Genomic DNA, 27,226 nt, shown 5'->3' with positions numbered 1-27,226 from the left:
CTCAAATTCTATAAAAACAAGATGATAAAGAATATTTAAATATTTTATTAACAACATAAAAATCAAAATTTTCAGTTTTCTGTGATTAGTACTTTATATCTGTCATTACTAATCAGCATCATCACTGATAATCAAAGGAAGAGTCTATCAAGCACGTATGTGTGCAGTATGATATATGAATATGAAATTTGGCCAGTGATGAGATATGTTGCATGCAGAGAAATAATATGGATATGTGTAACATTGTCCTAACAAAACCTCGTAACATAGTCATCTATTTGTCTCTAATGAACCCAACACATATCCAGAGACAGTTGCAAAGGAAAATAATAACCTTTTTTGGTGAAGGAAAATGTATAGATTTTGTCATTTCACATAATCAAAACAGCTACTTGCTGTCAGTGCATGGTGTCAGAAAAATCATGCCATATATCACAGTTGCATGAAAACCAGTTTTACAAAGTCCGACTTTCGGAAGTGGTAGTAGGAGAGAGCAGGTGCGCATTCACCGACTGTTACTGTGTAATGTTATAGGTGTTCTCATTTCGTTCTTCCTCTCATCTGTCGACCTCATCGAAGTGCCAAACAAATAACAGAAATACTTTGAACTCACTTTTTTTTAGAGACACTTTTATTTCCTGTCTGTGCTTCCCATTATACATGACAAATTTTGACAGAGCTGTCACCGGATAGCAGGGAATCATTGTCATCTGCTTTCTTTCTCCTGCTGGTCATGCCATCATGTCTTTCCCACTCCACTCTCTCTGTCTTACTGCTGCTATTTCCGTGTGACATTACCTGTCCTGCTACCTCCTCTCTCTATTTCTCTGCAACGACTGTTGTCTACACGACGTCACTGCTTATTATGGTACAACTGATCAACTGTCAGCAGTGGTTTCTTTTTTTTTTTTTTCTCTTTTTTCTCCCTTTTTGCTTCTATTCTTTTCTTAGTATTCATTCTTATATATATATGCATTTAAGTCTGTAACATTATGCTTACACCACGCCCCAAATGCTAACGCAATTATGTTACATGTGTAATGTGAGTCTTACTTAGATCTGGAAGAATAAATATGGACAGCACAAAGAGAAAAGGTGACTTTGTTGGTTTGATAATATTCAAAGAATCCATGAAAGTGCTTGGGTTAGTAGATGCAGTTTATGTAGCAGGGTTAGTTGGCAGGGGAAGGCGATGGAAAACATCAGGAAGTGATGAGGATCAATTTGGGAAACATTTGGCCAGGCAAAAGTTAGTTTGGAAGTCAATTTCTAAAAGCTGACATGTCAGCATGCAAAGCAGATGATAAAGCAATGCTGATTGAATGCTTGAGCTTGGATTAGTCGATGTAGCACAGTTGAAGTAGCAGGATCAGTTGGCAAGCAAAAGCGAAAGAAAGTACAGGAGGGATTGATAAGTATGGATTTGAGGGGAAGAGGGATAAATAAAAACCTGACCAGAGATAGTTTAAAAGTCAGTTTCTGAAAGCTATTTAACATATGTCAGCATGTTAAATTGAATATGATGACAATCATCATCATCATCATCAAGAAACAAACTTATTAAGTATATTTGATCAAATAATATAATTTTTCTTTTGTATGTTTACAGATGGGTGTTGATGGCGAAAACCATATTCGTGTTGGCAAGCTGAACTTGGTGGACTTGGCAGGAAGTGAACGACAAGCCAAAACCGGAGCTACAGTACGTATCTGTTTATTTCACTTGTCCCTTAAACCTTCTTTGGATCGTTGGGGGGAAAACAGCACTTTTTTGTAAGCATGTACTTAAAGCAATGCCGCCAAACTAGGCATTTTTAAGGATTAATTAATTGTAATAAAAATATCAGAGGAATGTAAGTTGTCTGCATTTTTTTTTTTTTTTTTTTTAACGATTTAGCTGAATTTTTGTTTTTTCTCTTTTTCTTTTACTCTCTCTCTCTCACACACTTTATTTTTCTTTCTCTTTTGTTTTTTCTCTCTTTCTCTAATTCTCCATGTCTTGTTTTGCCTTCCTTTCCTCTCATATGACAGTTCTCTCTTAAAACTGAAAATGTTAATTTTGCCATGAAGGCTAAAACTTCAAATGATTCATGAAAGGCATAGGGGAGTTATAGAGGCTTTTTGTTTCTTCAAAAAATGACTTCCTGTCTCTTTCCCTTCTCATGTGCACTTTGTGTCTTTTTCCTAATTTTTACTTTCTTAGTTGCTTTTTGCATCGCCTAGGTGGGTTGAACCGACTTCCTCCAAAGGACAAAGTTTTGTGGAAATATCAAATTCACAAGTGGTTTCAAGTCACTTATATATATACTCATCAGGGGAAATGATGACATTAGGTTTTTGCAGTTCTTGTAGAAGATGTCGACATCTTCCTACATACACCACCTAGTATTCTGAAATGGTCACCCTCAAGCTCAATGTTGCTTAACTTTGGCGTGTCAATGTGATTAGGCCTCCTGCAACTGTATTATCGGGTATGCTTGCTTGTTGCCTTCAAATGTTTTTTTCTTTTTTTTACATGGAGTTCACCACTTATCAAGGCCCAATGGCCACTCGGGGATAAGGGTTATTGTATGTACAGTAATCAATGGGATAGTGTAGCAATAGTATTGGAGAATTGATAAGGTGTCATTACTTGTGGGGAGGGGGTCATCAGGAATTTGTTTGTGTTGGACTTGAAGGCATCCAGGTTGAAGTCGGGAGGGAAACAGGCAAGCGGAACAGAGTTCCACAGGCGTGCAGTTCTAAGAAAGAAGCTTTGTTCATGGAATCTGTTTTGATTTAGGCACAGATAAGGAGTGGGGAAAATTATTGACGGTGGTTTCAGCTAGTCGGGTGTTTTTTGAAAAAGATTGGTGAGGGGGGACCAGAGATTACGGATATGACTGTTTATCATCTTCAAATGTATTACCAAGTATGTCTACGTTTCTGAGTTTTTTAGATGAGGATTGGTTATTCATATTATTGGAGTTCTTCAGACTACTGTTCTCATCTTGAGTGGTTCAGTGGTTAGAATATTTGGAAAAATCCAGTTGTAAATGTGACCTTCTTTTGAAGATTGCCGGCTCAATCATCAGTGTGGTCGATCAAAAATACAATTGCGAATTACTTAGGACCTCTAATCCAGTCATGGCTGACAGAACAAGAGCATGCTACCCCTGTGAATTAAATAAGGGGTTTTGTTTGAAATTCCATACAGATTCCCAGAGTTCAACAGAAAGACTCCAAAGTTCAACAAGGGACATTTAAGAAGCTCAAAGGTTATATCAACAAAAATGTTGAGAAAATAGCACTCGAGATGAGAACAGTAGTCCAAAGAATCCAAATAATACAAATACAGTAGAACCCCGGGATAGGGCATTAAAAATTAATAACAAAATACAGTACAGTATATAATACACATGTATATAATGTACAGAATTAACTCCTAAACTAATTAACTGATCATTAATTATTTGGTCATATGTTTAGATTTTTGTATGCACAGAATTTCTAAACTAATTAACTGATCATTATTGATTGTGTTTGTATGTTTAAATATTTGTATGTACAGAATTAACTCCTAAACTAATGAACTAATCATTAATTATTTTGTTTGTATGTTATATACATATATATAGATATATATATATATATATATATATGGATGCACAGAATTAACTCCTAAACTAATTAACTAATCATTAATTATTTTGTTTGTATGTTATATATATATATATATATATATAATGTATGTACAGAATTAACTAAAGCAAAACTAAGAATAAGTACAGTAGAACCCCGGAATACAGCATTAAAATTAACAAAATACAGTACAGTATATAATACACGTGTATATAATCAAATAATATTATAAATAACACCGTAAGGCGGGGCAAATACCATAACCAGAGGATGGAAAAACATTGTATACCACATCGTAACCTGAAAAAAAAATTATCCCGGGGTTCTACTGTTCCATTTCTCTCAAAAAAAATTTTTTTAATTAGTTTTGAAGCTGAAAGTAGAAGAAACACAATTGTTTAATATCCTTAATAATGTAAAAACATATACGAAAGATTGGGGGGGGGGGGCTCATCCTAACCTGGAGTCATAGTACAATCTGTCAGGATCCTATTTATGAGTTAAATACAATATTTCATCCACAGATTATTTGTTTGTTAACCACTGGTTTAACACGGGTTGACATATTTAAGATTCGAAAGTGATTAATAAATTAACAATATACAAAGTGAGGCAGAAATAATTCTCATATTTTTACATGCGACAGTTTTTTTTTTGTTTTTTTTTACACAGGCATCACCACATTATCAAGGCCAAGAGGCCACTCAAGGATAGGGATTAAAGAGTGTACAGTAGAAATTGGAAAATATAGTAATCATTAGTAATGAAAATTCGGTAAATTTGTTAACTTATATGGAACGGCTCATCAAGAACTTGTTTACATTAGACTTGAAGACAACTATATTGTAGTCAGCTGGAAAGCAGGAAAACGGAAGACAATTCCACAGGTGTGCAGTTCTAAGAAAGAAGCTTTGTTCATGGAATCTAGGTTTAGGTTTAGGCACAGATAAAGAGTGGGGGGGGGGAATTATTGATAGCGTTTTCAGCTAGACGAGTGTTTCTTGTGAAAGTTTGGCGAGGGGGGACCATAGACTGAAGCTCAGTTGAACACTTTCCAGTTTCAGTTTCTGAGCAATCATTAATTTGTATGGATGGAACTGCATATCAGTGTGTAGAATTCTTCTGACTGTTCGAACAGACAATTCCAAGGTCAAAACATGTTTGCGAGCTGAACGTATAGGAGACTGAGCAACAGAAAGTCTTACAGTTCGAATAGTGTCTGGCGTTTGAGCACTGTGAATCTTTCCAGGTGGCTTTCTTCTAAGTAGCGAACCTGTAGCTCTGAAATTTGCAAACCATAGCTGTATTGATATTCTATGAGGAACAGCATCATGTTGTCTTAACTTGTAATGAACTCAGAAAGTACTCTGTGTTACAGTTACAGATTCACTATTCTTCAAAAACATTTCTACAGTAAAAGCATGATGTGTGCCAGTCCAAACCATATTGCTTGATGAGGGTGCCTGAAAAAAAAAAATGGCAAGTTATTAGCTAAATGGAAACATCATTGGAACTTGCATTAGTTCATTAGCAACATTATAGTTGAAAGTTTAAAACGTGGGAGGTATTTCTGCCGTATTAAATTCCTGAAGGGAGAAGAACCGCCAGCATGTATACTGTGCCAATCACTTTTCACCATTGGACACATGTTCATTGGTTATAAAGATCTCAAACAAATTGGACAAAAATATTACGAAAATAATAATACTAATGAAGGATTTAATAAACTTTACGTAGACAATGTTCAATTTTCTGAAAGTTCAGAAGAAAATTTGCAAAACACAAGAACCTCTGATATATATTCCTATTCTCAAATATTCCTACCATTATACAAAAACAAAAACGTATAACCCAATGCTGTTGGAAATAAATTATAAATAAGTCTGATAAATAACCTTTCTTGGCATTAAATGACCTCATAGGTTCAATATGCCATTAAAAACAACCAGATCAACTAACATCATATGAATTCAAAGATTCTATTGTTAGCATTGGTTTCCCTGATATTTTTCTAGTCAGAATTCTTTCTAGAAAGACATCGGAGATTACGAGAAGGACCACATGAAAGGTTGTCAACATCCTAAGTGATTTTTGTGGAAGGAACTGGATTCGAACTTGTGACATCCAGGTTGTCAGTCCATACCGGTAATGACTAGACCACCATCACCTCGCAGATTAACTTATGAACCAACATCTAATGAAAAATGTCTACCTAATTTAAATTACAATAAAATTACAATAAAAAATTTGGTATTTTTTTCTACATAGCCAATAAAGAATAATAATAATAAAATGTTTTTCTGATTTAATTCAAAGAAAAATAAAGACATTTTTCCAAATTTAAATGACCTTTTTGTCAGGTTTGATGAATAAAATGGAATTGTCTGCCATATATTAGCATCACGTTCCGCATAAACGCCATCTTTAATTTATACACTATTTGTTTGCAAGATATATGCCTACATTCGTATACAAACTGACTTAAAATGGATTGAAATATCAAGAAACTCAACAACTATACAAACCTTGCTAATGTCTTTATGATTATAGTCAACGTATTTCCTAACTTTCGGTGTAGCGCTACCGGAAGCAGTGACAAGCAAATCAGTTCCTTCACTTTTATTATTCTTCACTATTTCTATTGTGAAGCGATTTATTGAAATAGAATAGAAGAAAAGGACATTATTGAAAAATATACAATAAAATTTAACAAAATTATAAAAGATAAAAATAACACGATTAGTCTTTATTTGCACTTTTAATAACAAGATTTGAAAAATAAGTTTTTATTTTATTTGAAATTTTATATGAAATATATGTTTATGAAATTATAAAGATAAGTTTTTTTTTTTAAATTTGTAAAGTAAGTTTTTTTATTTGAATTTATATAAATACGTTTATGAAAGTATAAAAATAAAATTATTGAAATAAAAATAATAAAATTTCAAACATCATAAAAAAAAAACGTATCCAATACATAAAATTCCCAAAATAGTTTTAAAAGATTTAAAAAAAGAAAAAAAATGTTTTCAATAATTCTTTAAAAAAAAAAATTAAGCTAATTCCAATAATTCTTAATTCAAATAAGACCAAAAAACTTTTCAATAGTTATTAAATAAAAAAAAAAAAAAAGAGAAGGAACAATCGGAAAAACGTAATAAAGGGGAGATATGAGTATGAGAGAAAAAAAGCAAAGGAACTGATTTGCCTTGTCACCACTTCTAGTAGCGCTACGCAGGAAGTTAGGAAGTATATTAGATGACTATAACTAAGGCAGTGATAATTTACATAACACTATACAGGAAGTTGACTATAATTGTTTTTATATTATTATAACTTCTATGCAGTAATTAATGAAATTAAATTTTTTTTTTTTTTTTTTTTTCAGGGAGAGCGTTTAAAAGAAGCCACCAAAATCAATCTTTCCTTGTCGGCCCTTGGCAATGTCATTTCGGCTCTGGTCGATGGCAAAAGTTCTCACATTCCGTACCGTGATTCAAAACTAACGCGTTTATTGCAAGGTAATTCTTTTTTTTTTTTATTATTCAAAAAAAATTTTTTTAATTTTTCTTTAAAATTTTTTTGTAGATAGCGATTTCTTACTTTTTTTAAAAAATTTTAATTCATACTTTCTTTTTTCTTTTCACATGTTTACAAAACAACAGAATGGGGAGGGGGTCTATAAAAGGTGATCTAAAAATTGTTTACTTGCTCATGTCCCTGTCATCAGGTGCAGATATCTGGGCATTCAATATTTGCACCCAAATCAAGAATAGAAACAAAATAAATGGAACGAATATGTTCATTGTGACTTGGAATGTAAGAACACTCCAAGATAACAAAAGGCTCCCTGAACGAAAATACTGCTATTATAGAACGTATGTTGAGGTATCATAAAATTTGTGTTGCAGCTCTTTCTGAAACTAGGTTTGCTGATACAGGACAGCTAGAGGAAGTTGAAGGTGGATACACTTTTATATGGATTGGAAAACCAAGATTTGAGAAATGTGAATCAGGCATTGGTTTTGCCATCAGGAATCATATTGCCAAAAATCTTGCCTGTTGGCATAAATGACAGACTTATGTCCTTGCGCATTGCAGTAGGAAAGGACAAATATGCCACATTTTTGTGCTGCTAAAAAAAGAGTTATTGTTATATTTGTGGCAAAAATGTTTGAAAATCATTTTTTTTTTTTTTTCAAATCAAGCTTTTTATTTTTAATTTTCAGATTCCTTGGGTGGCAATGCTCGAACCGTGATGGTCGCTAACATCGGACCAGCCAGTTATAACTACGATGAATCCATTACAACTTTAAGGTAAGGAAGCCCTTAACCCTTTATTTCTTTTAGCTTAAGAGAGGCCCATTTACCCTCGAGAGAAGGATAGACTGCACCAGTTTCCCAACCTGATATTTTACCTCACGGTATATACAGTGCCTCGCCTTCCCAAATGGTCACCCATCTGCTACTGGCCAGGCTCAATGTTGCTTAACTTCAGTGATCTGGTGAGAACCAGTGTGTTAACATAGTTTTGCTGTATCTATTACTTAGCACTTACATCCATTACGTCATAGGATGAATTTAGGAACCTTAAACCTATCTTTGTTTAGTCTTAATATTTAGCACTATAAAGTATTACTAGTTACTATATATCCTAGCATATATATATATATATATATATTTACCTTAAGTTCAGAGGTTACAGTGGCCAAAACATGAGAATAGTAGTCCAAATAATACAAATTTCTTTTAATTTGGTTTTATTTTGAAATAATGAGTCATCATTTACCAAGGCACAAAAACGACAAAATTAATTGGTTAATGAGATAGATTACTGAAAGCACTGCAATTATCCAGTGTAGATGTTATCCAAAATGTTGTGTAGCCGGCGGGTGGGTGGGTGTTAGTGTGTGTGTGTGTGTGTGTGTATATATATATATATATATATATATATATATATATATATATATACAGACACACATACACATACACGTCTTCTAGTGGTTAGATTGTATGAGAGTGTATATAGATGTCATAGTCATCTGTATGATGTATGCATATGTGTGTGTGTTCATCTATGACTGTCTAGCATTATGATTGTTTAATCTAGAGTTTGTTGCGTGTATACAAACATTTAAATACAGTTCATGACAGACATTAATATACATAAATACCTTTACAACACAAAGGACAAATAACAATTATTTAAGGGTTCGACATCTGGTCCACCTTTGGTCTTGATTTGACGGATCCTCAGAAAAGCTGCAAATGATGATTTGCTCAGCTCAAAGTCCTGGTGGTATTTACAGCAGCTTTATTCTGGATGTTTCCTCCCTTCGAAAGCTTCAACGCTGGTCCTAGATTCTTACAATTGACATTTTCCCCTACTCTGAGCCATTATTGTTTGTGGACTGTCTTTCTCCCTCTGACAACTGACTCCCAACTCTTTGACTAACTGATATGTATCTTTCAAGCTCTCTTGTTATGTCATTAGTATACGTTACTAAGATAATCACCTGATGTTTTTACATGTCATTATTTCTAAGTTGTCAACTAAATTGTTATAACATTTTTAAGTTAACATTCTCAAATTAATGTGAATAAATATTTATTCTAAATATTTTATATTCTAAAACATATTTTAGTTAACAAAACTTTTTGGCTTGAATAATCATAATACTCGTTGACTAATACATCTTTCAGCGTTTTCCTGCCATGCTAATATAATACTATGAAAGGACCAACCAGTATGGTCATGTCGATAAACGTTGTAGAAGCATGGAATTCTTGAACTGCAGGAAGATTGGCTGACCATGAAAAACTTTAAAACAAGTGATTAAACAAGACTGTAGAGTGGATTTTGGAAGCAGTTGATTCACTGAACCGTAAGAAGTAGAAAATTAACATATGGATATTAAAAGGAAAAAATCTGACCCCTAGACAAAAGAAAATGGAGAGAGACTAATACAGGGTGACCCCCCCAAAAAAAAAAAAACTAAATGGAGACCATCTAGAACATATGCTGTAGAATGGAGAAAAAAGACCCTAGTGTTTTGATGTGGTGTTTTTAATATAATAAACTAGTTATGACCAAAGTTTCATTTCATTCGGACAAAACACTAAGAAACGGGGCCTAATTAGAGTATGGGGCCCGTTTTTTTTTGGGGGGGGGGGGGTCACCCTGTAGTTGTACTACAGGGTCTGCAGTTTTTAACTTAAGAACACACAACCAGCAAAGCATCATGACTGTCGAAATAAGGAAGGGTCTATCCAGCATGTATGGACAATATGATGTATGAAAGTGAAACATGGCCAGTGAAGGTTGAGAACATGCGTTGCATGGAGAGAAATAATATTAGAATGATACAGATGTTTAATTTGAATCTCAAAGGCAAACTTAGATCTTATGGCCTTAAAAAGATTAAATCTGCAGAGAGATGTGTGCAGAACAGGAGACTTTGATGGTATGGTCACATTAGAAGAATAGATAAGAGATTTTTGGTTAGTAGATGGGGTTAGCAGCCAGTTGGCATAGGAAGTCCAAGGAAAAGAAAGTGAATGGATGGATTTTGGAGAAAGAGGAATAAATATAAACCTGGCCAGAGATAGGTTAGTTTGGAAGCCTATTTCAAAAAGCTATCCACACATGCCAGCATATAAAACAAATTTTAAACCGACAATTAAATGAAGTATCTGCTTTTCTTTTTCAGATATGCTAACAGAGCCAAGAATATTAAGAATAAGCCAAAGATAAATGAAGATCCCAAAGATGCCTTGTTACGAAAATACCAAGAAGAAATTGCAAGGTATTTTTTTTTGTTTGTTTCCTTTGATTCTTTATCTATATTTATTAGGGATTAATAGTATTCATTTGGTGTTATCCACATGGAAAAATATATCTAGTTCAAACATCGCTTTTCAAAAATTAACTGATTTATTTTAAATCTAATCTATATATCTATAAAAATGAGAATGTGTGTGAGGACACTTTTCAACCTATATACTCAACGAATTTACAGACTTTAAATTTGGTATATAGGGTATTCAGACATGTGGAAAAAATTTTGATTGGTTTTCATCTGGAAAAAAAGGTTGCTAAGGGGTCAAAATTGAAAAATTGGTATGTGGGGGGGGGTCATTGGATTTGTATCTGTTTGTTAATTGTTTCACAAATGCACATGCATGAATCGTTCACATGACATTTATGTTAAGAATAAGTAGGTTTGAAAACACTTTTTAAATATCATGTTAAGCTGGCCTAATGGTTATCATATTTGACTCACTGTTCTTAGGTTTTGGTTTTGATTTCAGCTCAAGTATTTTTTTTTTACTTACAAGAAGTGACCTGTTTAAAAAAGACATAATATTCACATGCACATGTCTCAGATTTTTTCGTTTTTTTTTTTTTTATTTTTTTTTTTTTACTTCATCTTTTTTAAAGTAATTTAACTTTACATTTAATACCTACAGTATTTCAGTTTATAATAAGAATTTTACATTCATTAAAATATTATATTTATGCATATTTTATCACTGGGCAACGCTGGGTGGCCTGCCAGTGTGTGTATGTATGTATATATATATATATATATATATAAAGTGGGCTAGTCTCTGTGTGCGCGCGCGGAACGTTTCTACTCAACTACTCTGTCAATCTTTGATTTTCAGACTTGAAACTTGATATATAAGGGATTCGAACCTGTGGAACAAATTTGATTTAGTTTTTTTAGCTGGTAAAAATAGCTGCTAAATGTTAAAATTGGAACTTGACAGGCATAAGTCGACTTAAAATACTCCTCTACAACATGTGCAAATGTACATCTGTATGTTAAACTGTGTTAATTTTTAAAGTAGCGGATACTGCTGGAGTGCTACATGCTTTGGTTTCGATTCTAGCTAATGGCACTAAAGTCATATTTTTGAAAACTTTTGAAATCATTACTATATATTGGGTACAATATAATAATCAATAGAGAATAATAATAATAATAAATACGAAATCTACATGAATTAAAATATCATATTTAACTGTATTTTACAACCGAGCAACTCCAGGCGACCTGCTAGTTCCTCTAAAATAATGAAATCATTGTATACTGTGCTTACATACATTCTACCTCATCAAAAATGTATGGTATATCGGATATTGTACAAATATCAAGGAAATGAATATAGTGTACGAGTCACAATGTGTATGAAGTGAGGGTGAAGACATTAAAGGTAGTTTTGGCTAATTTCCGGAAGCATGCGAGTTTTAAAGGATGCAGTGTTTTAAAGTTTTGATATCCATCTGTCATTAGCTCAGATGGTAACGAATAATGCTGAAGTGATAAATCTTTTGATTTTGATTCTAGCTGATGGCACCCAGGGCATAATTAAAAAAAAAAATTTTAACTTTTGAAGTCACTACCATATATTGGGTACAATCAATAGTGAGTTTTAAAGACAGCAATGTCTCGATAGCAAACAAATGATGCAAGCAGTTTGTTCCCTGCTCTTGCAATTCTGAGCATAAAAAATGTTTTGGAAAATTATGGAAACTCTGCTGTTTTTCTGACTTTGTAGACATTTCTACATGTACTAGAATGTGGATATTAAAATGGCGCTCAGATTCAAGCCTACCTGCTTGCTACTTTTTTTTTTCTTTTCTTTATCTTGTTTTGAGACTTACGTAATGGGATTTTTTCCTTTTAAAAACAAAAACTGAATTATTTTACTGTTCGCTTAAACCTTTTTTTTTTCTTTTTTCACACCTCTCTCCACCCAGGTTGTGTGTACTTTTTTTTCTGGTTGTATTTACTCCTTACTACACCATCTCTCCACACCCAGGTAATGCCAGGTACCCCCGTTTGTATTAAATCAAACCTAACTGATCAAATTTTTTTTCAGACTTAAGGCTGATTTGGCTGCTCGAGGAACACATGGGAAGAAAAAAATCAGGAAACATTTGGATAGTAAGTTAGATTTTCCAAATTTGTCTGTTAAATCTTTTTTTTTTTTTTTTTTTTCAGAATTTAAAAATTATCCTTGAAAGTTAAATTCTGACTCCAGCCTCTATTTATTTAATCTTTTTCTAATGAAATCATGCTTATAGTGGACAAACATACAAACACTTTTCATATATATATATATATATATAAATCATATGAATCTGAAGATTCTATTGTTGGCATTGGTTTCCTTGATATCTTTCTTTTCGCAATTCTTTTTTGAACGGCATTGGATACTTGCAGGAAGAACTAGTACTGGTGCACTTATTGATCCGCGCTAATTTTAAATAGTATTGTCAAGTTTAATTAAAGTTTTACGATACCTGTTTTTATTAAATTGTAAGATTAAAGTACAGAATAGGTACTATGTTAAGAATGGCTTTCTAAATAATAACAGTATTATTTCAGTACGGATCAATAAGTGCACTAGTACCAAGAAACCACGGGAAGATTGCTAAAATCCTAAGTGAAGGTGATTTTTGTCAAACAATCTAGATTCAAACCTGGGACACTCAGGTCTTCAGACCATGTCAGTGACCATTAGACCATCACCACCTCCTATTTTGATGGTAATATGCGAATGATAAAAATGAAAAAAAACATTTTGCGAATGATAAAAATGAAAAAAAACATTTTGCGAATGATAAAAATGAAAAAACATTTTGCGAATGATAAAAATGAAAAAACATTTTGCGAATGATAAAAATGAAAAAACATTTTGCGAATGATAAAAATGGATAAACATTTTGCGAATGATAAAAATGGATAAACATTTTGCGAATGATAAAAATGGATAAACATTTTGCGAATGATAAAAATGAAAAAAAAAATATGCGAATGATAAAAATGAAAAAAAGATATATGCGAATGATAAAAATGAAAAAAAATATATGCGAATGATAAAAATGAAAAAAAACATTTTGCGAATGATAAAAATGAAAAAAACATTTTGCGAATGATAAAAATGAAAAAAAAAATATGCGAATGATAAAAATGAAAAAAACATTTTGCGAATGATAAAAATGAAAAAAAAATATATGCAAATGAAAAAAAAAATATGCGAATGATAAAAATGAAAAAAAAAATATGTGAATGATAAAAATGAAAAAAAATATATGCAAATGATAAAAATGAAAAAAAATTCACATTTTATTAATTTGGATGAATGAATAAACATACAGGGTGTTTGGAATAAATTTGACACATTTTTGGAAAGAAAAGAAGAAATCTTAATCAATAATTGATGTATTCTCAAAATTCAAACTAAAGGAACTTTTGCTGAATAGAGCTCACTTCAAGTTTCTTCAAGTTTTTTTGTTTTTTTTTTGTGTGTGTGTAAAAAAAAAAAAAAAAAACTTGAAGAAACTACCTACATCTCTAGGTGGAAGCATATTGCCTTCACAGTTTCTTTTGAGAGACACCTGAATACATTTGATTTTTCAATCATCTCATTTTGTTGTTGCACATGATATGGTTGTTGCCTTTCTTAACTGTGCCCCACACGCATTAGTCAATAGTCAGGCGAATTAGTGGCCAAATATTGGGACAGGTGAAATCGTGGAAGTTCTAAGACGGCTAATTCTAGATTTTCCCAGAGCTGAACCCTACTACTCATCTTTGTCATAGTCACAGCTGAGTGTAGAGGTCATCTGTCTCTTTTTATTGGGTACACAAGAAATGCAGTGGAATTACTGGTAGGTTGAGAGAGGATAATCAGTTTATGTGCAGGTTTATATGTGGCATCTGATGTTGATTGTAGTAGCAACCACAATATCACCCTTCAGTGCTTGACAACAATGAACAGCAACTTAATATAGGCATCTGAATTGAGTTTGAGTACTTTAGAAAATATATAGAAGAGTGTCATGATGTGGATATTAAAAACTTGAAATCAGGGTTGTAAGATCAGAGTGGGGCATTTTTATAAAGATTTGGAGTCACTTTTACAAATGCTTGGAGTTGGAATTAAATTTTTTTTTTATTTTTAAAAGAAGAGTTTTATTAGAAAAGTTTTAATCTGGCATTTTTTTTTTTTTTTTTTTTTTTACAATTCTAGGAGTCCAGGTCAGATCTTATTTGGAATTCTAGGAAGCTGGGTCAAACCTTATTTGGAATTCTAGGAGTCTGAGTAGGATCTTTTTTGCTTTCTTTTTCTAGGAGCCTGGATCGGACCCTTTTTTTTTTTTTTTTTGTAAATCTAGGAGTCCATGTCAAAGCTTTTTTTTTTTTTTTTTTTTTTTAATTCTATGAATCTGGATCAGACCTTATTTGGAATTCTGGGCGTCCGTGTCAGGCCTTATTTGGAACTCTAGGCGTCCGGGTCGGACCTTGTTTGGAACTCTAGGCGTCCAGGTCAGACCTTATTTGGAATTTTAGGCGTCCGGGTCGGGCCTTATTTGGAATTATAGGAGTTTGAATTAGAGAGGCCTTATACTATTTAACATTGCAACTCTGCATGAAATATAAAAGTTTTTTTTAAATGACTAGATTCACCATTAATGAAAAGGGTTGATATGGCTGTAAAACAAACTAACCAATCATTTTTTTTTTTTTTTTTTTTTTTTTTTTTTCAGGTGGAGAAGTGATATCGGAAGATGAAGATGAAGAGAACGAAGTGCCCGAAGAAAATAATATTGATACGGAAGCATTTATGTTAGAACAACAACAGAGGCTGGAAGAAGAGAAAAAGGCCATTCTTGGCGATCAATCTCTTATTGCTGAGGTAAGCCTTTTGTTCTTCTTTTTCTTATTCAAACTTTTCACGTGTGTTGAGATGTCAGTGGTTAACTGATGAGACACAAAACAAGACTGCTGGAAAACTGCTTCTGTGGCACCAGTTTACAAGAATTCTGGCGAAAGAACTGACCCATTGAATTATCACCCCATTAACCGCCTCCCTGTCTTCACCAAAATATTTGAGTCCATAATTAATCAAGCTCTAATCCATCACCTTACAGTTACTAAACTTCTGACCAACCAACAATATGGATTTAGGCAAGCCTGTTCTACAGCAGATATCCTAACTGTAATCTATGAACCTATATATCATGCACTGAACAAAGCAAAGGAGGGTAGGGCAGGAGCCCTAGATATATTTAAGGCTTTTTTCAGGGTATGGCACGATGGTCTTCTCAGGAAAATAAGATTATACAGTATCACTGGATGAATACTTAACATAATTAAATCCTTCTTTAAATAAGAGAAGAATCCAGGTTGTCCTCGACGATCGTACATCTAAACAATATGATATAGATGCAGGTGTATCTCAGGCGTCGATCCTTAAACCTTTATTATTCTTAATATTCATAAATGACTTCTGTTAAAATTGTCTCGAAGATGGGTATATTTGTTGATGACACCATGCTCTATAACAGGCATGAGGGGAAAACGAATGACCACGTATCTAAGGAAATGGCAGAAACACTAGAAGACGACCTCTAATCTGTAGTGGAATAGGGACAAAGATGGATGGTCACATTCAATACTGCCAAGACTAAGCTTGTTTCCTTCAATAATTACAAGAAACCTTCTCGCCCACTAATAGCTATGGCTAAAGATACATTACCTGAAAGTACTTAGTTCAAACTCCTCAGCTTAACGTTCACAGGGAACATGAGTTAGAACAGTTACATTGAGAGCATTGCCAAGGCTGCTGCGCGGAAGGTGGGATCTCTCTATTGTGCTAGAGAGTTACTTATGCCTGAAAGTATCCTGTACCGCTATAAGGCCACCATTCACCCATGTATGGAGTATTGTTGTTACATTTTGAACTGGTGCATCTGCTACTAGTTTCTCTCTCCTCGACAGGGTTCAAAAGAGTCGCTGACCTGATAGGTCCTGAACTGTCATCTAAGCTTCAACCTCTGTCCCATCAACGAAATGTTGCATCCCTCTGCTTTTACAAGTATTTTAATAGTGAATGCTCCGATGAACTACATGCCCCCCCCCCCGACGTAAATACCCCTGGCAAACCCAACAAGCAGCAAAGTCCCATTCCTACATAATAGAGATCCCCAGATGTAAGAAAGCCTTCTACTCCAATAGTTGCTTCCCCAGAACTGCTAGACTTTGTAACTCCCTTCCGGGATTCTGCTTTCCCAACTGTACTGACATGCAGAAGTTCAAGTGTAATGTGAACAGACATCTTGCTACTCATCTCCCTACATAGCATCCCTGCATCTTATCTCCCTGGTAGTAGCCCTCTACATCAAAATGGCACTTTGTAATTAAAAAAGAAAAAAAAACATAAAACGAATGAAAACGATTCTTTAGACGTAAGCTATTTAAAATGATTTATTTAATACATAATGCAATGGAGGATTGATAATGGATTCGATTTGTGTGACTTGATTGTAATTAGTTAACATCCCTCTGGAATTACATCTATGAAAAGGGCAGACAACTATGAATGTTTCTCGCCAAGGGTAGATAACTCTCATTCAAATTAAATATAGAAATGTCTTAAATGAAGTAGGATTTTTAACAATATATTTTACTAAATGAGCTTATTGTTTTTTTTTTAAATAAGGTATTTGTTTAAAATGAATGTTTCTGTTTAAAGCACAATTGAAGCGTGATACTTGACTTTTGCATCCTAAACTTAAATTCAAGCGATTATATATAAAAAATAATTTTATAAAATCAACAGTAGGTTCTCTACAGTGCAATGTAGACTACAATGTATTGTGAACTTAGTTACTGCAAGAGACTTGTGAGCTTTCTAAATGAGCAATGTTACCGATTTCGATGACAATAAAAAATATAAGAGTGTGAAACATTTGATCATCAATCAATCCTGGACAACTGTTTGTAGTGAATAATATCAAATTTCAAAGTTTTGTAAAAACAAAAAATAACAATGAGAAGTGTTTTGTCCAGAGTGAATTGTCTTGTAGAGCTGTCTGCTAGTTTTTTTTGGGTTTTTTTTTGTAGAGTTGAATTAGTACTGTTTATAATCCAAGCTTATAGGCTCCAAAATAGTATGTTAATAAAAACATTATGTAGTCTGTTTTTGATTTGTCAGAAAACATTCTTATGGCCATTTTGTTTTCATTTTACTTCAATAGGTTCTCAAAAATCAAGGAACTCCTTTCTGATGCTAACACTTCATTTATATATGCAATACACAGATATCCGAGTGTTCAATGAAGATTCTTATAGACTTCTCAAATCTTGAGCTTATGGACACTAATTTTTCTCTCTCCTTAATTGACTACTTAATTATTTCAGTTTATCTTTATTGGGGTCTTTTCTGAATTTTGCTGGATTTCAGTACAAGAATTCATCTGGTCTGGTGGAATATACAGCTAAGTGTTGTTAGTCAAAGTAACATAATTAGGAGAAGATGCACCATTTCTTCGGATGAGTCTGTGAATAGCCATATCTTGATCTTATTTAAGGTTCAAATACAATGTTATTTGGACTATTTAGACAGGGTTTACTAAGGCTGAAGTAGTCTCATATTAGGTTGTCCTAACAAACCCTTGAACAGATAGACTGAAGACAATTGAAGATGGTGTCTAGTAGGTAATAAACTCTAGTAGCCATATGTAAGCATTTCTAATTTCTTGTGGTCTTTTCTTGGCCTTGCCAGATTCTAGGACCAGAATTACTCTAGTCTGGTAGAGTACCCAGTTCAGTATTCTTATTTGAAGGAGATCCACCATTCTTCATATGAGCCAGTGCAGAAGGGATTTTATTTAGGCTTTGAATACTATGTTATTTGGAATATTTGGTTACGGTTTATTTGTTGGGTGAAGTATTTGCGTTAAGCTGGCTTGACAAATTCATGTAGAGAGAAACTGATAACACTCGAGGATGATGCCCAGTAGACATTCAAACTCTAGCAGCCATATGTTCCCGTTTAGGAATTTTCAAATAAAAGTATCCTCATATCAGGTTGTGCCTGTACATAAAGATAGTGATAATTCAAACTCTCGATAGATGTGTGTGTTTTTTTGTTTTTTTTTTTTGTTTCAGAAGTTAAGCATGGGCATGGTCCAAATTACTCATGCTTTGTTAGAGATGAATGTCAAGGTCAACATATTTTAAGTTCATAATTTGACCTTCTGCTTTTTACTCCTATAAAAGCCTTTTTAGTGAGCCTGCCAAACTGAGTAAATGTTACCAACAATTAATTTCTTTCATATCTTTAAAAAAAAAAAAGTCAAGACAAAACTTCTTGCAAGACAGAAGAGGTTTATTCTGCTGGATCTTTGTTCGAAATCCCCAACCAGTACAGTGGGAGGAGGGAGGGGATACAGAGATATCATAATATAGATTTTTTTGTTTGGTCATTTATACATATTTAATAAGAGAAAAACTTAACACTTCTATAACACAAAATCGTTAAACATGACAACTGAAAGCTAGAAAAGGAATAAAGTTTGACAAAGATGGGGAAGATGAAAGAAAGTATCACCAACCTATATATATAGATATAGCACAAAATTTTGCTATAAATTCAAAGACTCACATTTTACATTGTGAATTTCCCCCATTACAGCTAACCTTTATCCTCGAGTGGCCTCTAGACCTTGATAAATGGCGATGCCTACGTAAAAAAAAATATTTTTTACATAGGCATTACTATTTATCGAGGCCACTCGAGGATAAGGGTTAAAGAGTGTACAGTAGAAATTGGACAATATAGTAATCATTAATAATGGAAATTCAGTAAATTTGTTAACTTATATGGAACGGTTCATCAAAATCTTGTTTACATTAGACTTGAAGACAACCATATTGTTGTCAGCTGGAAAGCAGGAAAATGGAAGATAATTTCACAGGCGTGCAGTTCTAAAAAAGAAGCTTTGTTCATGAAATCTACGTTTAGGTTTAGGCACAGATAAAGAGTGGGGGAAATGAGTGATAGTGTTTTCTGCTAGACAGGTGTTTCTTGTGAAAGTCTGGTGAGGGGGGGGGCATAGATTGGAGCTCAGCCGAGCACTTGCCATGAAAATAACGATAAAGCAGAGACAAACTTGCAACATCTCTTCTATGAGAAAGAGGTTCAGAGAAGAGAAAAGGACATTTCCTACAAGGCTACGAAGTCTATTTTGAACTCTATCAAGGCAGGATAAGTCCTTTCTAGCAGCTCCTGCCCAGATATGTATATATATATATATATATATATATATATATATATATATATATATATGTCCTTCCTTGGGTTATATTCTTGTTATATACTATTCGTACAATAAATCTCATTATGTTACCCAACCCATTGTTTGATTATTTCCCTTCAGATTTATTATTTGCTTATATCGAAATCCAGGATATATAACAACATAAAACAAAAATAATAACTAAAAATGGATATATATTCACAATTGAACTTAGCATAGCAAATTATGGAATTCTCACCGTATCATCAATTATCATCAGTCAAAAAGTGGATCTGAAAAATTAGCAGTATTTATACACATGATTTATACATGTTTATCAGGAGTAAATAGCAAAGCAAGTCTTTGTTTCTATGTCTGCATTTAGCTATAATTTCTTGTTTTATATTTAATAAATTAATTTGTTTTTAATTCTGTATTCTTCATGTAAACAATTTATAAGGTCTACTATTTAAAGAGCAAGAAGATACAAATTTTATTATTTTTCATTTTCTCATTTTTTTTTTTCTTTCTTTAGGAGAAAGAAAAGCTGCTGTCTGAATTAAAAGATAATGAATCTCGATTGATGAAAGAAAAGGAATCAAGAGATTCCTTGGCTTCAAAGATTAAGGTAAGAATCATTTTGTTTTATGCGGATTATTCAAACTATTGTTCTCATCTTAAATGCTATTCTCATAACGTTTCATTTGATGTAACCACTGTTTAATGGTGCACATATGGAAGTGATTACCCCACTCCACCTCCCACTGTAATTTTTTTAATTTTTGTCTTTTTTCAAGCAGATTGTTATCGGTCTCTAATCTACCAGATTACCCCCCCCCCCCAAAAAAAAAACACACACACACAAAAAAAAAAAATATATATTTAACATTTTTAAAGGGGTGTGCCATTTCTAGTAAATCTATACCTTATTTTGGAAGCGGCAACTTTTTTCAATCAAATTTCACAAATCTATGTTTTTTGTTTTTTTTTTGACTAGGCCAAACTGCTTAAAAAAAAAAAAAAAAAAAAATGGCTAGACTTAAAAAAAGTTGCCGCTTCCAAAATGGAGTATCAATTTACTAGAACATTGTATTAGAAATGGAGTACCCCTTAAAAATGTTAAATATTGAATTTTTTTATTATGATAATCTTTTAGATAATAATCTGCTAAACAAAACAAAAATAAAAATGTTACATAGGGGTGTACTGCTTCTATACGTGCGCCCCCTTATTTAATTTGCGGGGGTAGATTGCTTTTACTTTGTCAAACATGACCAGGTAGAAGCCTTAAATCTATATATCTATAAAAGTGAAATTGTCTGTCTGTCTACATTTCCCTACCAAACTACTCTGTCAATTTTCAGTCTACAGACTCGAGATTTGACATAAGGGGTATGGAGATTTGGAAAAATCTTTTTAATTGGTTTTCGGACAAAAATTTGGCCGTCAAGGGGGTCAAAGTTCAACAGATTTGACTTTTGAAAACTCTACCAAACTCCTCCACCAATTTTGGACCTAAACACTTGAAATTTTAGATGTAGGTTACTTGGACATGGATCTAACTTTTTAATTTTATTTGAACCCAAAACAAATGTTAAGAGGTCAAAATTAGGGTCAAAGTTAAAAATAATTTGATCTCTGCAGTCTATCAAATTACTCAGCCAATTTTTGATCTAAACATTTGAAATTTTACAAAGTGTATTCAGACATAGGGCAAACTTTTTAATCGTTTTTTTGGCCGAAAATTTGGCTGCTAAGGGGTCAGTTAAAAAGATTTTACCTTTGCAGTCTCTAGCAAACTATTCAGCTAATTTGGGGTCAAAACATTTGAAATTTTACATAAAGGGTATTCAGACATGCAGCAAGGTTTTTAATCAGTTTTTGGACGAAACTTTGGCTGCCAAGAGGTCAAAGTTAAGAGTTGTCCTTTGCAGACTCTACCAAGCTTCTCCACCAATTTTGGGTCTAAAGACTTGAAATTTTAGATGTAGGTTACCTGGACATGAGTCAAACTTTTTAAAATATATTTACATATAAAGTTATGAACAGTACATAGGGCCCGAGCAAAGCCGGACTGAACTGCTAGTAATTTATAATTGTATTTTTAGTATCACCTGCATTGAGGAATAAACCTTCCATATGAAGCCTGTCACTTAAAACTGATTATTACTTAACACTTATATTTGTTATGCTACAGATTCTTGTGTTGTGAGAATAATATCCAAGTTATAAATAACAGAAATAATCAATCTTAAAAAATCCAAAACATTTTAAGATGTTGATTCATAATGTGGATCATTCCGACTATTCTTGTTTAGTGTTGAGACATTATGTTGAACGAAGATGGCGGTAGTAAATAAAATCGGCAATGAATCAATGCAGTCACCATCTCGAATGTTGAGTAATTCTTAAGAACAAAGATGGCAGTGAAGAATCAATATGGTCCGGTTCAGTCGTTTCAAGATGGAAACTGACTTGCATCCAAAATTCAATATGTTTTATAATGAGGTCGAAGGCTTCTCATTGGTTGATTGTCTTAATGCGTAGTTATAACTAAGATTGTCCAAATCATTGGGGTTATACCCTTGTTATTAATCAAGAACATTTTAACAATTCTCATCTGGATTATTTGTTTTCATTTCTTGTCAACATTGACAGTAAAAGATAAATAATTAAATGCAATAATTATCCGTTTTTTTTATGTTTACATTTATTTTATAAGTTTTGTATGATACTAGTGGTATCCTGGTTTATAAAATATGTTTAAATATATCTTAATTCATGCAGATTTCGTATTTATAATTTTGGAGCCAATTCTCTATTGAGTATTATATTGTATCTAATGTATAGTACTGATTTCAAAAGTTAAAAAAAATAACGAGTGCCATCAGCTAGAATCCAAACCAAAACATTTGGCACATTCCCTATCGTTTGAGTTCTCACAAGATAGATTAGAAAGATTTGAAATGAAACCACTTTAAGCTATTAATGAATTTGCGTAAAAGTAATAGAAATATGTCGGCTAGTTGTAGTGAACATTTTTGCATTTCAACTTGAGGACATATTTCCATATGCGTTATGCATCCATCCAAACAAAGATGTCACTTGTTATGAATCATCCTTGGTGTATGGTTACTATTTCTTGTTAATTTCAGTGTTATGCGATCAGTAGTTTAAGAGTTTATCAGTTAAATATTTTCACACATACATACATACATACACTGTTTTTTATATAGATTCGTTACTTATGTTTACCTTTTACGTTTCGGTTTCGATTTATTTTGTGTGTGAATGTAAACTGCTTGATGAACTATACAAACACTATGGATTTAAATACCACTAACAAAATGAAAGCCAACGTCTTTTTCGCAAAAAGTTGTCTTAACAATAAAAACTTCAGAAAAATAATTTTCCTCATTTAATAAAAAACAAAAAAAATTATGACATTATTTTGTTCTTTAAATTTTTCAATTTAAACTTACAAAATAATTTTTTCAAAGATGTGACCAAGTTTCTCTATTCAAATTGTACGCCAACCATGCAACACACATGAATTTAGACTTTACAACAATTGTCAGCAATGTCATGTATACCTTTTCGCTCTTTACATGGCGTTGACCCCACGGGGTTAAATACTACTAACAAAATGAAGAAAAAAAAAAAAACACAAAACCTTCTTTGAAAAAATTGCCTTAACAACGAAAGCTTCCGAAAAAAAAAAAAAAATTATTATATAACATTCAGTTTTCTAAATTTTCAAATTAAACTATGAATATTACAAGGGATGTTCAAAAGTAATGCTTCCTATTTTTTGTTTCACCCAAATGGTCAAAGAGATTTGTAAATTGTATTGTTATAATAACTGAACTTATGCATTCATGACCTAAAAGTTTCATCTCTCTGTTGCAGATATTGATGGTGTGAGACTCTCAGAAAACAGTTCTAATCATAGACATGCATTAGAAACAGAAATGCATCATTGAATTCTTGGTAAAAGTGCATTGAGAATGATGGTGACCATGTAGAAAAATAAATTCTGAAGCAGAGAAGGTTTCTCATTTTAATGGTACCATCTCCTGTCTTCATAGCTCTTCAACTTTTTGAGTAAAAAAAAAATAGGGCTTTACTATTGGAACAGCTTTCATATTTTGCATTACCAAATAATTTTACACAGAAGTTGCCTTAAAAAAGATATTTACCCTGTGAACTATGATGAAAATGAGAAAAATATTGGATATAATTTTGTTTTTTAGGTAGCAGTTTCTTGAGATATGTAATTTATTTTTAAGGGTTCCACAAGGGTAAAAATGTTTAGAAATGCTGGTCTAGATAAAATGAAAAGTTCTAGGGATTTATGATGCAACCAACCAACCAACCATTAATTAAAGTGATTTATGCTAATTTTTTCAACCTTTCAAATCCGTGTTGTATAGTGTTGCTTTCTCAATTATGTGTCATGCATGCAACAACCACTTTTTTTCCTTTTCTTTTTTTAACACCTCGCTCTACCCGGGCTATCTACTGTTGTTTTGATCTCCCCCCCCCAACCCCTGCTACTACCACTTTTTTTTTAACACCTCTGAGAAAGGTATACCATATACCATTCACTGGACAAAGCAGGGGAGGGCAGAGCGGTAGCTCTAGATATAGCTAATGCTTTTGACAGGGTATGGCATGAGGGTACACTCAGGAAAATTAAATCATACAGTATCATTGGTAGAATACTTAACATAATTAAATCCTTCTTAGATAAGAGAAAAATCCAGGTTATCCTCGACGGTCGTACATCTAAACAGTGTGATATAAATGCGGGAGTGCCTCAGGGGTCTATCCCTGGACCTCTATTGTTCCTAATATTTATTAATGACCTCCCCGATAAAACTGTCTCTGAGATGGGTATATATGCTGATGACACCACACTCTATAACAGGCATGACAGGAAAACAAATGAACACATAACTAAAGAAATGGCAAAAACACTAGAGGATGACCTCCAATCTGTAGTGGAATGGGGATAAAAATGGATGGTCACATTCAATGCTGCCAAGACTAAACTGGTTTCCTTCAATAATTACAAGAAACCTTCTCTGCCACCAATAGCAATGGCCAGTGACTCCCTGTCTGAGAGTACATCTTTCAAACTGCTTGGCCTAACGTTCACAGGAAACATGAGTTGGAACAATTATATTGAAAACATTGTCAGGGCCGCTGCGAAGAAGGTAGGCTCTCTCTACTGTGCTAGAAAACTACTGACACCTGAAAGTATCCTGTACCCTCTATAAGGCCACCATTCGCCTATGTATGGAGTATTGCTGTCACATTGGGGCTGGTGCATCTGCTGCTAGTCTCTCGCTCCTAGACAAGGTTTAAAAGAAAGTCGCCAATCTGATAGGCCCTGAACTGGCATCTAAGCTTCAGCCTCTGTCCCATCGATGAAACGTTGCATCCCTCTGCCTGTTCTACAAGTATTTTAATGGTGAATGCTCTGACGAACTGCAGACACTTGTGCCCCCACGACGTAGACACCCTCGACAAACCCGACAGGCAGCTAAATACCACCCCCACACAGTAGAGATCCCTAGATGTAGAAGATCTTTCTACTCCAGTAGTTTCTTCCCCAGGACTGCTAGACTTTGGAATTCCATTCCAGGTCCCTGCTTCCCCAACTGTACTGACATGCAGAAGTTTAAGTGTAACGTGAACCGACATCTTGCTACCCAAATCCCAACATAGTGCCCCAGTAGTTGCTGCCCCAAAACTACAGTGGCAATGTGCCTTGTTTGGGGTGAAAATGTAATAAAAAAATAAAAAAAATTTTTAAAGAAGGTATAGTATATAATTTTTCTTTTGAGAATGGGTTCCTGGAGATATGTAATTTATTTTAAAGGTTTCACAAGGGTAGAAATATTTAGAAATGCTGATCTAGATAAAATGAAAAGTTCTAGGGATTTATGATGCAACCAACCAACCTGCCCATTAATTAGTGATTTATGCTAATTTTTTCTAACCCTGCTGATTATAATGCAGATATATTATATATCGTTTTCTGTGTTATATTTGTAGGCTCTGGAAAGCAAACTGCTGATGGGAGGAAAAAACATTGTGGACCACACCAATGAGCAACAAAGAGCACTCGAACAACGTCAAAAAGAAATTGCTGAACAAAAGGTAAGCACGTTTGGAAATTTTTTGGATGATTAATAATTTGTATTCTTTCGACTACTGTTTACATTTTGAATGTTATTCTCACAAAACATTTTGATCGATGTATTGGGAAACAATTGCACCACTAGGGCAGGTCGATTTTGGAACCCCGGTGAGGTGATGGTGATGATAGTTGGGGGTTGACGTAAAAAAAGACCTACGCGAAATATTTTTTTCAAAATCGTTATCATCGCTTGAGTTCCTTCATTTTTATTGTTCTTCAGTATTTCTATTGTGTGTGTAAGAGTTATTGAATTTTAGAAAGGGGGGAGGGGGCGAGGGAGCAGGAAAACTGAAAAAAGTTTCAATCATTTCCGACAATCTCAATCTTGGCTTTAATCAATCGAAATTGGGTTTTTTTTTTTTTTTAATTCCAAGTGGAGTAGAAGAAAATAGGTTATAGTCAGCTAACATACTTCCTAACTTCCAGCATGTCTGCTACCGGAAGCTATGACAAGGCAGATCAGTTTCTTCACTTTTATTGTTCTTCACTATTTCTATGGTGAAGCGATTTATTGAAATAAAATATAAGAAAAGGACATTATTGAAAAATATACAATAAAATTTAACAAAATTATAAAAGATAAAAATAATACAATTAGTCTTTATTTGCAGATTTAATAACAAAATTAAAAAAATAAATAATAAATAAAATTAATTTTAATAATTCTTGATTAAAATAAAACTAAAAAAAACTTTTCAATGATTATTAAATAAAAAAAAAAAAGAAAGATCGAAAAAAAAAAACATAATAAAAATTACATGCACAAGAGAGATATGATATTATTATTGATTAGACCTTTTTTTTTTAACAAAGGAGTCACCACTTATCAAGGCCCAGAGGCCACTCGAGGATAAGGGTTAATGGGTGTACATTAGTCAATGGGATTATAGCGTAGTAATCGTAGGTAGTGTAAATTTTGTAAATAGGATTACTTAGGGGATGGTTCATCAAGAACTTGTTTGTTTTTTTTTTTTCGTTTTGTTTTTGTTTTTTTACATAGGCATTACCACTCATCAAGGCTCAGAGGCCACTCAAGGACAAGAGTGTACAGCTGCCAATCGGACAACGTAACAATCGTTAGTAATGGAAATTTGTTAACTTGAGTAGAGCGACTCATCAAGAACCCATTCACATCAGGCCCTAAGACAACCATACTGTAGTCAGCTGGAAAGCAGGCAAACAGAAGACAGCTCCACAGGCAAACAACTCCAAGAAAGAAACCTTGCTCACAGAACCCACGCTCAGGTCTAGGCACAGACAAAGAGTGGGTGAAACCACTGATAGTGCAATCTGGCGAG

The 27,226-nt window shown here is 33.4% G+C and overlaps 1 protein-coding gene across 7 annotated transcripts in view; it reads left to right on the top strand.

Annotated features, from left to right (window-relative positions):
* The window catches only part of LOC145266389 (kinesin-like protein KIF3B), a 200,184-nt gene that overhangs the window by 122,594 nt on the left and 50,364 nt on the right, over positions 1-27,226 (top strand). For all 7 annotated transcript variants that reach the window (XR_013864711.1, XR_013864712.1, XR_013864710.1 and 4 more), the window contains 8 exons: positions 1,610-1,702; positions 7,010-7,142; positions 7,851-7,938; positions 10,332-10,427; positions 12,511-12,575; positions 15,185-15,333; positions 20,256-20,348; positions 25,784-25,888. Coding sequence is in view for 4 of the 7 variants with exons in the window: in XM_080122024.1 (XP_079978150.1) it covers positions 1,610-1,702; positions 7,010-7,142; positions 7,851-7,938; positions 10,332-10,427; positions 12,511-12,575; positions 15,185-15,333; positions 20,256-20,348; positions 25,784-25,888 (822 nt within the window). In the remaining 3 variants the exon portion in view is untranslated. The remainder of the gene's footprint in view (positions 1-1,609; positions 1,703-7,009; positions 7,143-7,850; positions 7,939-10,331; positions 10,428-12,510; positions 12,576-15,184; positions 15,334-20,255; positions 20,349-25,783; positions 25,889-27,226) is intronic.

The sequence above is a fragment of the Euprymna scolopes genome, chromosome 41 (genome assembly GCF_053919585.1).
Source record: "Euprymna scolopes isolate OS-2025 chromosome 41, ASM5391958v1, whole genome shotgun sequence".
Lineage (NCBI taxonomy): Eukaryota > Metazoa > Mollusca > Cephalopoda > Sepiida > Sepiolidae > Euprymna > Euprymna scolopes.
This window is presented reverse-complemented; position numbering and strand designations above follow the sequence as displayed.